Source organism: Macrobrachium nipponense, chromosome 2 (genome assembly GCF_015104395.2).
Source record: "Macrobrachium nipponense isolate FS-2020 chromosome 2, ASM1510439v2, whole genome shotgun sequence".
Lineage (NCBI taxonomy): Eukaryota > Metazoa > Arthropoda > Malacostraca > Decapoda > Palaemonidae > Macrobrachium > Macrobrachium nipponense.
This window is the reverse complement of record NC_087201.1, coordinates 106,588,579-106,603,781: the sequence shown is the minus strand read 5'-3', so window position 1 is coordinate 106,603,781 and position 15,203 is coordinate 106,588,579. Positions and strand designations below refer to the sequence as shown.

Sequence of the window (15,203 nt, the reverse complement as noted above, 5' to 3'; positions counted from 1 at the left end):
TCATCATAAAAAATGTAATGACAAAAATAAAATAAAATAATTAGCAAATATTTTGGATCAGCCCTACAATAATAATCCACTAATAGGCAAATTATTTAGAGTTATGTTCAAAAGACAAATTCACAAACATGTGAATCTTGCAAACCCTGAACCGCAAAAAAAGTATTTATGCCTGGATTGAAGTTGTTTTATTATTCAATCACAATGCAAAACAGTAAATACTCATGAATTTTGCCACCTTATTTTTATGTTTATGTGTTTTCAAAATTTTGCTTATAAAAAACTGGGCACATCTTCAAAACCAGAGCATATTCAACACTGGGAAATACTACAGTAATTAGTACACACCACAGCTAGGGCCAGTTTAATTTTGTATTTCTTGTCGAAATTTCTCAATAAAATTTAGAGCTACAATTTGAGCCGTAATGCTCCAATATAAAAAACTACGTCCAGTTTTCATTTCAGCTCCAAACTGATAATGCTTCTGAGGTCTAGGTTTGGGGATGGTAACAAATGAAGTTTGAGCAACACTTACTACACAAAGTGCTCCCTACATAACTTATTTGGTTAGCTCAAACTACATCAATAAATCAGGCCACTGCAAATTTCATTCTATATCTGGACCATTCTCTCAAACTAAAAATAATAATCCGCCAGACTCACAGCCAATAGGAGACCACCCCAGCCATGATCATCCCATCAAAAATAATAATAATAATAATAATAATAATAATAATAATAATAATAATAATAATAATAATAATCTATAATAATAATAATAATAATGATGATGATAATTATAATTACCTGATGTCTGATATGGTGTCATATCACAAGATGAGATTATGGTAGCAATGGTACAATGCAAAGGACCAAAATCTTGTGCTTGGACGGAAGACCATCGGCGCTTATCAGACTCAGGTGGACCCAATAAGAAGTTGATGAGTGCTGAGAAACCTCCAAGTCTTAAAATTTGGTGGGCTTGAGCAAAACCCTGAAATAAAGGTAGCTTTATATAGAGATTCAGTAATATATAGATACATTATTCATAATAGTCAGGAAACAGTAGACATGATATCTTATTAAAAATCAAAAATGAACATAACTCTCAAAATAAGATGAAAACTTTCGTGAATGCTAGTACATATACCCAAAATTGGGAAATTTGTGTTCAATAATTCTTGCATGTACAATATTCGAATTTACTGCAAAGTAGCTGTTTAATAGAGTATCCAGTAAGTCTAATAGATTAACAGCTATGATTTTCTTCCCTTATTTTGAATAAACATATATTTGTATACTTTGCAAGGATATAAATGCATAAATTAAAAGTCACATAATTAAACTTAGCATTATTTGTATAACAACACCTGCAAATGGTTTTTCTTCTTACTTTTAGTGCCTGTAAGACCCCATGCCAAAACTTCATCTCTCACCCCAGATGACAAAAAACCTTCCCCAAACTCATTCTTAAAATGTCTTATGCAATACTCTCTCTGCATCTGCATCTTCAATCACTTTTCACAATGAAAGCAGTATTCTTTTGTTTTTTGTTTAGTGAAAAGTGACAAACTTTCAGTAAAAAAAAAAAAAAGGAAAGGGAGTGAAAGATCTGATCAGAGACTGTTGACAACTTAACACTGCTACCTGCATTTACCCTATGGATAATATAAGTACAGATAACGAAAGATAGTAGTGGTACCTCGACTTAGCAGATTTTGTTAACGGAATTGCTTGAGCCTGATAAAAATGATAAAATTGCTTTGTACTTGCGTGAGAAATACAGTAAGTACGATAGGGTTATCAGATAGTAGACCGAGGCTTTCTTGTTTATGCCTGTGAAGGCAGAGGGTGAATGAATGAACAAACACTTTCACATTTACTGGCACTTCCTGGCCATGCCATTGAGGGTGGATAGTGAAAAACACATGCACACACAAGACCAAATCTCTCTCTACCCATTATTTGCAGGAAATTTGCCTATTCGCAGGTTTTTCAGACAATAAACGTTCACTAATTAGTGTACTATTTTGATGTTATTTTCATGACTAAATACATTTTTATGATACAAAAATGATTTAGTAATTTTCAAATATTAGTACAGATTAATACTGTACAGTATTAGTAAGTTTAATAAGATTAAATGATATAAAATATAATAAAAATAATAATTCTCTCTCTCTCTCTCTCTCTCTCTCTCTCACAGAGATATATATTTTTTGTAAGATAAATAAATGATTTAGTAATTTTCAAATAATAATATTAATGTAAACAGCAATAATATCAAATCATTAAAGAAAATAGTATAGTGAATTAGTAAGATTTTAGTTAATAAATTAAAAGATTATGTAGGAATAAAGGAAAATCCATTCTACCCCACTCTTTCTTATTAGATCAAGGTACTACGCTGAGGTCCAGAGGTGCCTAACCTACTGACGGCCCCCTTTACCTCTGCCCCTTGGGCCCCTTCTTGGCTTAAAGGAACAAGAGCGAAAGGGACGTTGATCCTCTGACCTAGGCTGAGTCAAACGGGAAGGCCCTGCCGAACTCAAATTCCTCGACGGCCTACCAGGCGACGATCTTCTTGACTGCTGCTGGACAGGGGGAGGGGGAGGAGGCGGAGCCAGATGTCTCCGAGGACGAGATTCCGATTTAGACACGGCCTGGTGCACCAGTCTGTCTTTAGTGTCAGCCCGGCGCCAGTCTATCGCATTCTCAAGCCCGGTCCGAGGAAACAAATATTGGGACCAACAGATCTCCGTTCCTCAATGCCAGCAAGGACTCCGTGTCAACTGATCTCTCTGTCCTAGACAAAGCCGCGTCTCTTCTAATCAGAAGGAGGTTAGCCCATAAATTAACACTGAGGTGAGCCATATATGCAAACGCCTTGCCTCCGGACTGCAAGAGACTGGCAAGCGAGGATGCACTCACCAACCCTTCTGGGGACCTATCAGAAGCTATTTTGGCAATGACCACAGACCAGAAGTCCAGTCAAGAAACCATCTGCAACATGGAGGCTGTTGTAGATTCCAATGCTGAGGCAACTTGCGGAGACAAGGACGGAGCCACCGACCTTACCTGCTCTAGAGTCAATCCTTACTTCAGGTGAATGACATCTGGGTTAAGATGGCGCGACATAAAAAATCCAGAGTTCATAGCATAGTACTCCTATGTCTCGTGAGAGGCGGCGGTAGTAGCTTGGCAGAGCCCCTAGAGCGAAGCGAACCATCCCGGTCTGAAACAGAGGCGTTAACCTTAAGGGGGCCGGCTGGAACCCCTATATGTATATGGGGGTATAGGGCCAAAAATGCAAAGTCATGAAAAAATTCATGGAGCTTCATATGGCAATTGAGAATACGTATACGAAATATTTCGTCAAAATTCCTCTTACTTTCATAGTTGCAGGGTAATTAGTAAACATAACTCAATAAGCCTAAAACATTCATCCGTACAAGAAAATGCAATATTTCTTCTGTTATCGTAAATTTTGATAATTATTGTCAAAGAAATTGTGAGAAATGGCATCTGTAGAGATTCCGTGGGTTGCAGAGGGGAGTATCAAGTTCAACCATGATCAGTGCTAGCACAGACTTCAAGTAGTCTGCACATTAGAGTTTTACCTCTGACATTCACTTGCTTTTACATATGTTTATCTATGTTTCGGCAGGAATTTCATCATGCCAATGAGGAAAAGACAAGGAAAACATCTCGCTAACATAAAGACGAAGAAAATTTGCTCTAATATGATTACAGAATATCATAATATATGCGATATTAGCGTAGTTAGTGAAGAGAGAGGGAGGGTTGTGTGGTAAGTGAACGCCCCCATCTTGCCTGAAGCACACGTCACACTGTCCCCGAGGCTACGATCTTTGAGCAAAGGGACCTTAATTTATGATAAATAACATAGTTCTGGTTTATTAATACCCAAAAAGGAATATGAAATTCATAATAATCATGATTTATTAACATTGTCTTTGTAAAAAGAGAGTACAACTTCGAATTTCACCTCATGACATTCTCTTGCATTAACGTTTGTTTATTTTTGTTTCGGCCAGAATTTAACCATGCCAAAACAGAAAATACTGGGAAAACATCTAGCTAACATACAGAAGAAGAAAATTTGCTGTAATAAGCCGAGTTAGTGAAGGAGAGAGAGAGAGTTGCGTAGGAAGGAGTGCCCCGTCTTGCCTGACGCAGTGCCCCAAGCTACGATATATGAGCAAAGGGATCATAATTTATGATTAAATTATGATAAATAAAATAGTTTTGGTTTATTAATACACAAAAAAGAAACATACGTTCATAATAATCATTATTTATTAACATTGTCGTTATGAAAATACAAAGAAAAACTTTGAACGCCCGCATCTCAAAACTATAGTTATTGACCTTCAAAATCTATCTTCTCACTTAGTTTTAAAGCTATAACATTGGAATTTGGTATATAACTCAGAAAGACGTTATAGAACAATCAAATCAAGCCCTTTTTTCCAATTTTTATTTAGTCTTTTTTTTTATAAATTTTGTTTTCCTAATTTATAGGGTTTATTTTTTTACCATACATGGTAGTAATCCCAGGTCTTAATATTAAATATCAAGGGAGGAGATAGAACTTGAAAAATGGTTATTTTCGGGATAAATCGCCCTGGCGTCACAAAACCGAAGGTCAGAGGCGAAAATCATATGCAGTTTGGAGATGTCCCAAGTCACCTTATTAAGTGGTATGAATATCAAAGTCCTGTCCTTAAAGAATGGCATTAGCCGGCCGGCCCCTTAAGCAAGACTGACTGGACATGCCCCAACAAGGGAAGCTGAAGAGATGATGATTTGGGATCCTGCATAACTCACACCAAGGCTTCCAAGCAAGAAGGAGTGTAAGATGACCAAACCTGATCCCTACTTTCCACATTGTTGAACCCATGCATGAGATCAACAACTTCCGAAAAGGAAGACAAAAATTCTTGCGTTTCTCCTTCCTCCTGCTCTGGCAATGGAGACTAATGACGAGAAGGATGTGTAGGCTCCTCTAAGGCACCTTCCCCATTAAAATTAACGGAAGGATCAGCAGCGAAACAGCCCAAAATACCAACTATCCTGTCTGGGCTGGGTCCACTCGTCGGCTCCAGAGACAAACCCACTATAACACTAGGAACATCACTACGTACTCCTCCAACAGATGACTCATTAACATGTCCGTGAATGGTCATGGGCGTGGCAGACGTACGAACGTGAGTTGGAGAGGAATACCCGAACACTTGAGATCGAAGGAGAATCCCCCAGTCAAACTCTTGGAAGCACCAGTGAGAGGGGTAGGCAAACACTCCTGCTGCACCAACTCCGCGCTCACCACCTTCGACCTCTTGACAGGCGCCTTGAGATCCTTACAGCAACGAATAAGCCCTGGAGAAGAAGGAGCACTTGCATCATGTGCAAGGACAGGGGAGGTTGCAACATACTCGCGATGTACATGGACGGGGGAGGTTGCAACATACTCACGATGTGCACAGACAGGGGAGGTTGCAACATGCCTGCAATTCAATGCAGAGGATGAAACAGGCACTGCAGATTGCACAAGGGAAGATACACTAAAACTCTCCAAAACACCAACACTCTCGAGAACACGTCCATGTTGTTCCTCCCTCGTATGCGAAAAAAGAGCAAAGTCCTTAGCCTTCCAACGCTTGATACGCCGACATGGCATAGAGGGGGAAGAGGAAGAGGAAAACAGCACTGGTTTCTTATGCGATCTCTTCGCAGGAGGCGGGGACGAAGCAACACGTTTCCTTGCAGTCCTTCCAACAGTCAAGGCAGCCATCTTATCATCCAAAACAGAGTCCAACCTCTTAAGCACTGCCTGGCATATAACCTCAGACTGATCTCCAAGAGAAGTCTCCAATGACATGGAAGGGAGATGTAGCAAATTGGACGGCAGAGATGACATCACGACTGACAGAGGCAGTGCAGAGGAGACGGCTGGGAGTGACGTCACAAGTGGTGATGACGTCACGGCTTCCCCTCGGTGTGAAAGGGAATCAGACGCCACTGACGGAGGAATACACAACTATGGATCCCGTAACGTCATTAACGGGACTGACACCAGGCTTCCCTCCAACTCGAAGAAGCGGCAACAGTCACTGGCATAGCAATACAAGATGGCTGACCTCGGCTACCCATGAAGACGAGGTCGGGAGGAGGGTAGATGGAGCTGTCCAGCCTGAGGAGGGGGGTAGCAAGCCTCAATAAAGTGCACTAGCAACCCCTCCAAGGACAGGGGACCCCCTAGCCTGAGAGTCTTCCAAATTGCCGCCATCTTGGATACCTCTGGCTCTGGAATAAATGAGAATGATGAAAAAGCCTCCCTTTCCTGGGAATCAAATTAACTCCCGAAGAAGAAGGGGCGACATTACAAAAATCAGCCTGGTGGCCTCCGATACTTCCAGTGACGAATCAATGGAAGAAAAGGAAGGAGACACAGGAACAACACTACTATGCAGGAGACGAAGCATCGGGAAGAGGCAAAAATCCTTCCCATGAAGGAAGAGTCAAAACCCTCCGATGCTCTCTCTGGTTATAAAACGACTTCCACTGCTCTTTAGGCCATGCCCGGCATTCCATGCAAGGATTCGTTATAGTACAAAAATTAGAACGGCACCTGCTACATGTGATGTGGGGATCGGTCGCCCCCGAAGCCAGAAAACGAGAACACGGAGAACCTGGAATTCCTGGGCACACATTGACAAGGCCGAGGAGCAGAAGCAGCCATAACATCAGCCAAACACACACATACACACTAAAAACAAGTGAAACAGTTGCCAGATATCACAAGATTCCTTGCTTTCATCTGTTTTCTAACTGGATCCAGCTAGGTGCTAGAAATTATCCTATTGTTAAGACCTCAGGTTTGTAGCTATGAAATATACAAGTAGTCTTAGAAAATTTGTCATTTTACTGAGATGGGAGAATTTTTATAGTACATGTATGTATGATGTTTAATAATAATTAATATTTCTAAATAATAATAATAAAACTAATTAAAAAATTCATATTTGATAGTATCTCTCTCTCTCTCTCTATATATATATATATATATATATATATATATATATCATTCGAGCTACAAATGTCCTTTAATATCTAATTCGCTCTACCTCGGAATTGATATATTTTCATATATGTACCGAGGGGGAATTTTTTAGTTGATTATAATTTCGTGATGTGATAAATATATATATATATATATATATATATATATATATATATATATATATATATAATCAAAGACTGCTATCATCGATGACATCAAATTTTTTCCTGAATTCTTCTTGTTTTAATATTATATGTTTCATCATAGCTGTCGGTAACTCCGTATCTCCATTAGGTAAAGGTAGAATAACGAATAGAAATGAATGGTTATTACACTGTTTGGTAGTTTCAGTAGTTGAAGAGAGATAATGAAAATTTATGATTATTATACTTGCATGCTAGGTAAAAGTGGTTGCTTGGCGATCGTTCGCTACTCGTACTGTTGAACGTAAACAAAAGATTGGAAGCTTTTTTTTTCTCTTTTTTATTATAGTTAATGGGTTAATTAATAATTATTTGAAATGAATACATACTGATTATTTATACATTTTATTGGCATATTCTAAGCTTTTAGCTTCTTAGGTTTAGATGTCAGAATCATAGACTAGGCTACAGTAGCAACTGCTAACATAGGTTAGGATTATTGCCAGAATCAAAACGCAACATTACAAGGGACATGTGCTAAAGTCCTAATATATGCGGTAAAAATGGGGTTGAACATTACATGCAGTTGAATATTACTCAATTTCTTCCGTCGGATCGGCGTCATAACCCTAGAAAATGGGTAGTAAGCCTGGAAATAATTTGTTATGAATATAATTGAAAGGCGTCGCAAACTTGGAATGTCGTAAGCCGCAGCCATCGCAAGCCATGGAGATAGATAGATAGATATATAGATATATATATATATTATATATATTATATATATATATATATATATTATATATATATATATATATATCTATATATATATATATATATATATATATATATATATATATATATATATAGATATATATATATATAATATAACAGGTATTCCTAATATATAATATACTATTATATACAGGGCAGTCCCCGGGTTACGACGGGGGTTCCGTTCTTAAGACGCGTCGTAACCCGAAAATCGTCGTAAGCCGGAACGACGTTCTTGAAAACATGTCCACAGGGAAAATTTCACTAATTTGCAATTTTTCTTAGGGCTGTATCTCTAAAATTATCACTAATTTACTTTTTTCATGTACAACACTGTATTCACAAATTACTGTATATTTTCATTACAATACAAGAGAGAGAAGAGAGAGAGAGAGAGAGAGAGAGAGAGAGAGAGAGAGAGAGAGAGATAACTCCTTACGGTTTCAATAGATTGAAATGAACGTCTGTAGGCAACTTTTTTCCCCCTCCCATAAATACATATATTTCTCCAGAGAAGAGAGAAAGAAAGGACTGTGCAATTATGTTTGTCTGTCTATCAATTCTGTTGCTGAGAGCAAGAGAGATAAAAAGGAAGAAATAGAAACACCAAAAAAGTATGACAAGTATCTGGAGAGAGAGAGAGAGAGAGAGATGAGAGAGATAGTAGAGAGAGAGAGAGAGAGGAGTTGTCCTTACAGTATTTAAAAAGAGAGAAATGGAATGATTATTGTATTTACAAAATACTCAGATATGAATTTTGTACTTACAGTTAATAGTATTATTATTGGAAAATATTAATGATAAACTTATTACATACATGTCCATGAAAATGATCTCATCTCAGTAAGAGAGAGAGAGAGAGAGAGAGAGAGAGAGAGAGAGAGAGAGAGAGAGAGAGAGAGAGAGAGAATTACATAAAACCATTAAATTCGTTGACCATTGTATGGCATTGTTAAGCTCCGCGTGTCACTGGAGTTGAGGTAGGGAAATTGATACAGAAAAAGACAAAGGGAAGAATTTTCTTTTGAAATTAGTTATCGTATTATTACTACTATTATTATTATTATTATTATTTGAAAATATAATAAACACGTGCATCTACCATAAAAATTCTCTCATCTCATTAAGAAAGAGGAATTATCCTTATAAGTGAAATGGAAAGGTCATTTTCATCTCTTTAAAATACGACCATTATGAATTTTGTAATTAAAGTTTTATTATTATTATTATTATTATTATTATTATTATTAAATAACTGAAATTATCAATAAACATTTTACATACTAGTACCATAAAAATTCTTTCATCTCGGTAAAAGAGAGAGAGAGAGTGTGTTTATCTCTCTCTGTTCTCTCAAAAAATACTTATAACGCTTCCAGCGAAAGAGAGTTACCACTATGACACATTATTATCTTGTGTGGCAAAAGAGAGAGAGAGAGAGAGAGAGAGAGAGAGAGAGAGAGAGAGAGAGAGAGAGAGAGAGAGAGAGAGAGAGAGTTAACCTTAATTAAAAGTGACATGGATAGATTAGTACGTATTGTATTTCTTTAAAATACTATCACATATGAATTTTGTAATTACAGTTATTATTATTATTATTAGGATTTGAAAGTATTAAAAACAAATAGTACAAGTACATAAAAAATCTCGAGTCTCAGTAAATGAGAGACCAGTGATTGCAACACTGCAGCTCTTCCCCCTCCTGGCTGTCACAGAACTTGATATATCTGACAGTTTTAGTACCTGGATCTCGAGAAAGGGTTACTGAGAGAAGACTGGGATTTCCTTCATTCTTCCATAATTTTTTAAATATAAGCTAAAATCTTACTAATTCACTATGGTATTTTCTTTAATGAATTGATATATTGGCCTGTATAAACTTAATATTAATATTTGAAAATAGTAAAATCATTTATTTATCATACAAACAAAACATACATCTTTGTATAGTAGTAGAGAGAGAGAGAGAGAGAGAGAGAGAGAGAGAGAGAGAGAGAGAGAGAGAGAGAGAGAGAGAGAGAGAGAGAGAGAGAATTATTATTTTTATTATGTGATAGCATTTCAACTTATTAAACTTACTAATACAGTATTAATCAAAATTAATATTTGAAAATTAGTAAATCATTTTTGTATTGTAAAAATGTATTTAGTCATGAAAATAAACATCAAAATACACTAATTAGTGATTATTTTCCTCGGAAAATACAAAGAGAGAGAGAGAGAGAGAGAGAGAGAGAGAGAGAGAGAGAGAGAGAGAGAGAGAGAGAGAGAGAGAGAGAGAAACTGTGCTAAACTATAAAGGATTCTTATCATAGTATGCGTTTTTTAAAAGCGTTGTAAACTCGGAGCGTCGGAAGCGTCAGCGTCGTAACCTCGGAACAAGCGTCATAACCCAGGGCGGATTTTTCAATGAATATTTAAGAAAAAGCGCTGTAACCTCGGAACGTCGTAAGCCGGACCCCGTCGTAACCCGGGGACTGTCTGTATATATATATACAGTGGTACCTCGATACGAAATTAATCCGTTCCAAGGCGGCTTTCGTATCATGAGTTTTCCGTATCTTGAACCGCATTTTACAAGTAAAATACCTAATCCGTTCCAAGCCCTACAAAAACACCCCAGTAAATTATATTTCCAGGCCTACAACACATGTTCTAGGGTTAAGACGCCGATCCGATGGAAGAAATATGACTCCAAAAAGGCAAAATACTGTACATACTTGAGTAATATTCAACTGCATGTAATGTTCAACCCCATTTTTACTGCATATATTAGTACTTTAGCATATGTCCCTTAGCAATAAGTCTAGCCTATGTTAGCAGTTGCTACTCTAGCCTAGTCTATGATTCTGACATCTAAAATTGAGAAGCTAAAAGCTTAGAATATGCCAATAAAATGTATAAATAATCAGTATGTACTCATTTCAAATAATTATTAATTTATCATTAACTAAAAAACACAAAAAAAAAAAAAAACCCTTCCAATCGTTTGTTTGCATTCAGCTCTTACGAGTACCGAACGATTGCCAAGCAATCACTTTAACTAGTACACAGTAAGCCATAAATTTTCATTAGTATCTCTCTTCAACTAATGAAACTACCAAACAGTATAATAACCATTCATTTCTATTCTTTATTCTATCTTCACCTAATGGAGATACCGAGTTACTGACAGCTATAATGAAACATATACGTAATATTAAAACGGAAGAATAATTCTAGAAAATACATATTTGTTGGCTTTGATGATAGCAGTCTGATTTATTTTATATTTTATGATATCTAATTCACAATTCTTTTATTAAATGTATTGCATGTACTCATTTAAAATAATTATTAAGTAACCATTAACTAAATAAACAATCAAACAAAAACAAAAGCGCTTCCAAACTTCCAGCACTTACGAGTACCGAACGATCGCCAAGCATTCACTTTTTCCTAGCACACAGTAAGCCATAAATTTTCATTATCTCTCTTCAACTACTGAAACTACCAAACAGTATAATAACCATTCATTTCTATTCTAATGTTTTTTTTTATTAAATGTATTGCATGAATAAGTTTTTCAATTTACAGCATCCTTTTACCAATAGAATACATAAAGCAAAAGGGGTAGATGCTGACCAATAGGAGAGCAGGATCTTATGGCGGTGACTAGCATCAGGATGGTGGCGAGTCTACTAAGTTGGCGGCACGCAAGTTTTAAAATTGTTATCGGTGGTCCAGGCGAATCTCGGGACTTTACAGCAACAACCTTTCGGATCTTGAACAATTTTTGTATGTAGAGCAAAAAAAATCTTCGTATTTGCTTTCGTATCTCAAGTTTTTCGTAAGTTGAGCCTTTCGTATGTCGAGGTACCACTGTATATATATCAAATAGATATATATATATATATATATATATATCTATATATATTATATCATATGTATGATATGTATGTATATATGTGTATATATATATATATATATATATATATATATAATATATATATATATATATATATATATATCTATATCTCAATAGTTTGAGTTATTTCATTTATCTTGACTTTCTTTTACTGCCATTGAAATGATCCTTGGTTATTTCATGTTTACTATATTTGAAAAAATAAGTTCATTTTCAGGTAATATAAAAAAGGAAACATTTTTTTTTTATCTGATCATTATAAAACCATAAGGGTGTATATTTCTTACATAAAGAATTACTTTAACTGGAAAAACCAGCTTCCTAACTGTCACAGTTTTGAAGTTTTTGCAACGCAGCACATGATTTTTCTCATACCTTTACCAAAATTTATAATAAAAAAACTAAAATTCTATATCTCATACATGAGAGTACAAAATTCAATTTGAGCATTACTAGCATACGAGTAGCTATAAAATTAAAATGCAACTTTTATACATCAATTATTAAAAATGGTACCAGGTTTTTGAAATAAAAAGATCATAAATCTATCAATTTTTTGGTTACCTAATGGGAGAATTTAAAGTACTGGTTGAGTATTGACAAATACAAATTTGAAGCACATCCCTTTATCCATAATGGGGCCTTATGATGTCAGAGGGCCCCTTAAAGTATACAGAAATCTCATTCCTTACAATAATGTATGTCCTTATAATGTTTTGGTGTTATAATTGCTACATTTTTTAAATAGGAATCAACATTTTATCCCCTATCTGAGAGAAGACAGTCATTATGTCACTATTTTTTTTATCATGTTTCATGTAAATTGATTTGCATATCATTCTTTTGCTATATTATTTTTTTCACAGTAAATTTGCACACAGTGAACTTAAGTTCTATTCGTTTGGAGGCTAGCTTTAATGGCTGTCTGAATTATTTATAAAACTCCTTTCTCCATGTTCCAAAGAACTCCTCCAGTCAAGTTTTATCAGAAGCTTTTGAAAGTATACTTATGGGGTAAAGGCAATGAGGTTCCAAAGTATGCAAACTTTTCTCCTTTCGTGCTAAATGCAATTTGATTTTTGGGATTTTGGCTATACAACTGTCGTGATAGAATGCAACTCAAATCATATACCACTGCCAGCTGTACTGAATACATAATAATAATCACCTGCTGAACATAACTGAAGAGGAGACTGAAGTACTGGTATGATGTCTTCACTGCAGCAGGAACATCTGAGGCTAGAAGAGATAGCACATGCTTCACAAGTTGTTCAACACTTGTCACACTACCAGAGTGCTCAAACTCACACTTGAAAATGTTTCCAAGTAAAATGCTGCAAACAGAAAAAATATATAACTTCTTAATTAAAACAATAAAGGCCACAAATGAAACTACACATATTAAGTAGGACTAAACTAAAATGCCATGAAGATACTTAACTTTTAGGATGCTTATTATAATCCTGACTGTATACTAATGTTAAAAAGCCTACAATCAAACATGTATTTTTGAGGGGGTTCAGTTCCTGTTTAATAAAGATGGGATCATCAGAGGTGTTACATCATTCAAGTGGAGGGTTCTATTGCAATCAGTGAAGTCAAACATGTTGAATAAGATTGTTAAAAAAAACTGTAACCAATGAGACCTTATATAGTAGACAAGTTCACTTATTGATACTGACTGCAATATTAATATGTACAACCACTTTAGCAGAAAAGGTAAAAATAAAACAGAAAGTAAACCAGACTTTCTTTTGACTCCTAAAGCCAATGAAAGAAAAAATGCTAAAGCCCATTCAGGCAGTTCCGTTTCCAACAAATTAATCTTATACAGGGGCTTTTCAATTGTATATTATATAATACAATACTAATTGTGAATATTATATATTTGGTGCTAGATCAGGAGGCAAAAACCCACAAATTGATATTTCCATTTTGCACCTTTATATCCAGAAGTACGATATACCACGGTCTGTTATCTTGGTGCACTACTTTCTGAACAGAGTAAATTTACTAAATGTAGGTTTATTTTTGTATAAATAACTTACTTATTCGCAAATAATATTAATGTATACACAGCAAATTATCAATTCATTAAAGAAAAAAATATCTTGACAGCAAGGAGAGTAGATGACACTTAAAATGTACTACTAGCATTGACATTTTTAATTGTTTCACCCATGTAAGGAACTCTCTCTCTCTCTCTCTCTCTCTCTCTCTCTCTCTCTCTCTCTCTCTCTCTCTCTCTCTCTCGCTCGGAATTTTGGTAATTGTTGGGGGTTGTGGTCCCTAATCCCCGCGAATATGGGGATTGGCTGTATTTATTCAAGTTAGGCTTCTTCCTTCCTATATGGAAGCCTTACCGGAGGCAAAGACATCGGGGGTTTGTTACCAGAGACATGATTTTGATATTAGGTATAAAATAGTTTCTTCATATTTGAAGGTTATGGGCAGTCCTGGCATGATTACAGGAGAACTTTTGGTTAATAGCCATTAAATTTTGTCAAACAGAACTTTTAATTTTAATAAGCTAAAAAATGAGACATCCCTCGAATCTGTATATAACCATTTTTTTACAATTTAATTTCAAAATAGCACCGAGTTGCTTCAATGGAGATCGCCATTTACCCAGGATTTGACTATGTTGCCATCTGGCAGATTAGTACCGATGACGTAGTGCTGCGGTCGCCTCACAATAACAAGTGCAGCAAAGCACAAATATTGTATTGTATTTGTCTTTAGTATTGCCCTTATGTTTTATTTCAATTGTCATTCAAATAGCGTCAATTATGCCAACTTGTATGGCGTTTGGTTGTGCCAATACTTCTGGGAAGTGTCCAAAAGGCATATCATTCTATAGGATTCCATCAAATAGAGATAAATCAAGTCGCTGGCTGATGGCTCTTCAAAGGGAGGATATAAACATCAAAACCTTTCAACCTACGACACAAACTGTTGTCTGTTCGGCCATTTCTTGCCAACAGATTTAAATGGTGACATTAGGACCAGGTTATTAGGTATGGCTATGAAATTTATATATGTTTTGGGAACTTAATTTCCCTCTGAACAGACCACAGTACCGACGAAGATAGGGCAGCTATCTTCCGCTATCTATACTATGGTGCCTCCACTTGTATGCATCTGAATTGAAATTTACTCTTGTCAATCGCCATGTGCGTGGTGTGATGGGGTGAACGGCAGTTTTCTAAACGTACGTGTGTGTGTGTGTGTCCATGAATTGAAGAGGGCCTTCACTTAGTCCTTTCAACTAGTTTAATTAATGGGGTTTTAGAAT

The 15,203-nt window shown here is 36.0% G+C and overlaps 1 protein-coding gene across 2 annotated transcripts in view; it reads right to left on the bottom strand.

Annotated features, from left to right (window-relative positions):
- LOC135220891 (ubiquitin carboxyl-terminal hydrolase 24-like) overlaps positions 1 to 15,203 on the bottom strand; it is a 394,433-nt gene that overhangs the window by 52,568 nt on the left and 326,662 nt on the right. For both annotated transcript variants that reach the window (XM_064258501.1, XM_064258502.1), the window contains exons 33-34: positions 13,077 to 13,242; positions 808 to 994 (exon numbers count right to left, since the gene is read on the bottom strand). In XM_064258501.1, the coding sequence (XP_064114571.1) occupies positions 808 to 994; positions 13,077 to 13,242 (353 nt within the window). The remainder of the gene's footprint in view (positions 1 to 807; positions 995 to 13,076; positions 13,243 to 15,203) is intronic.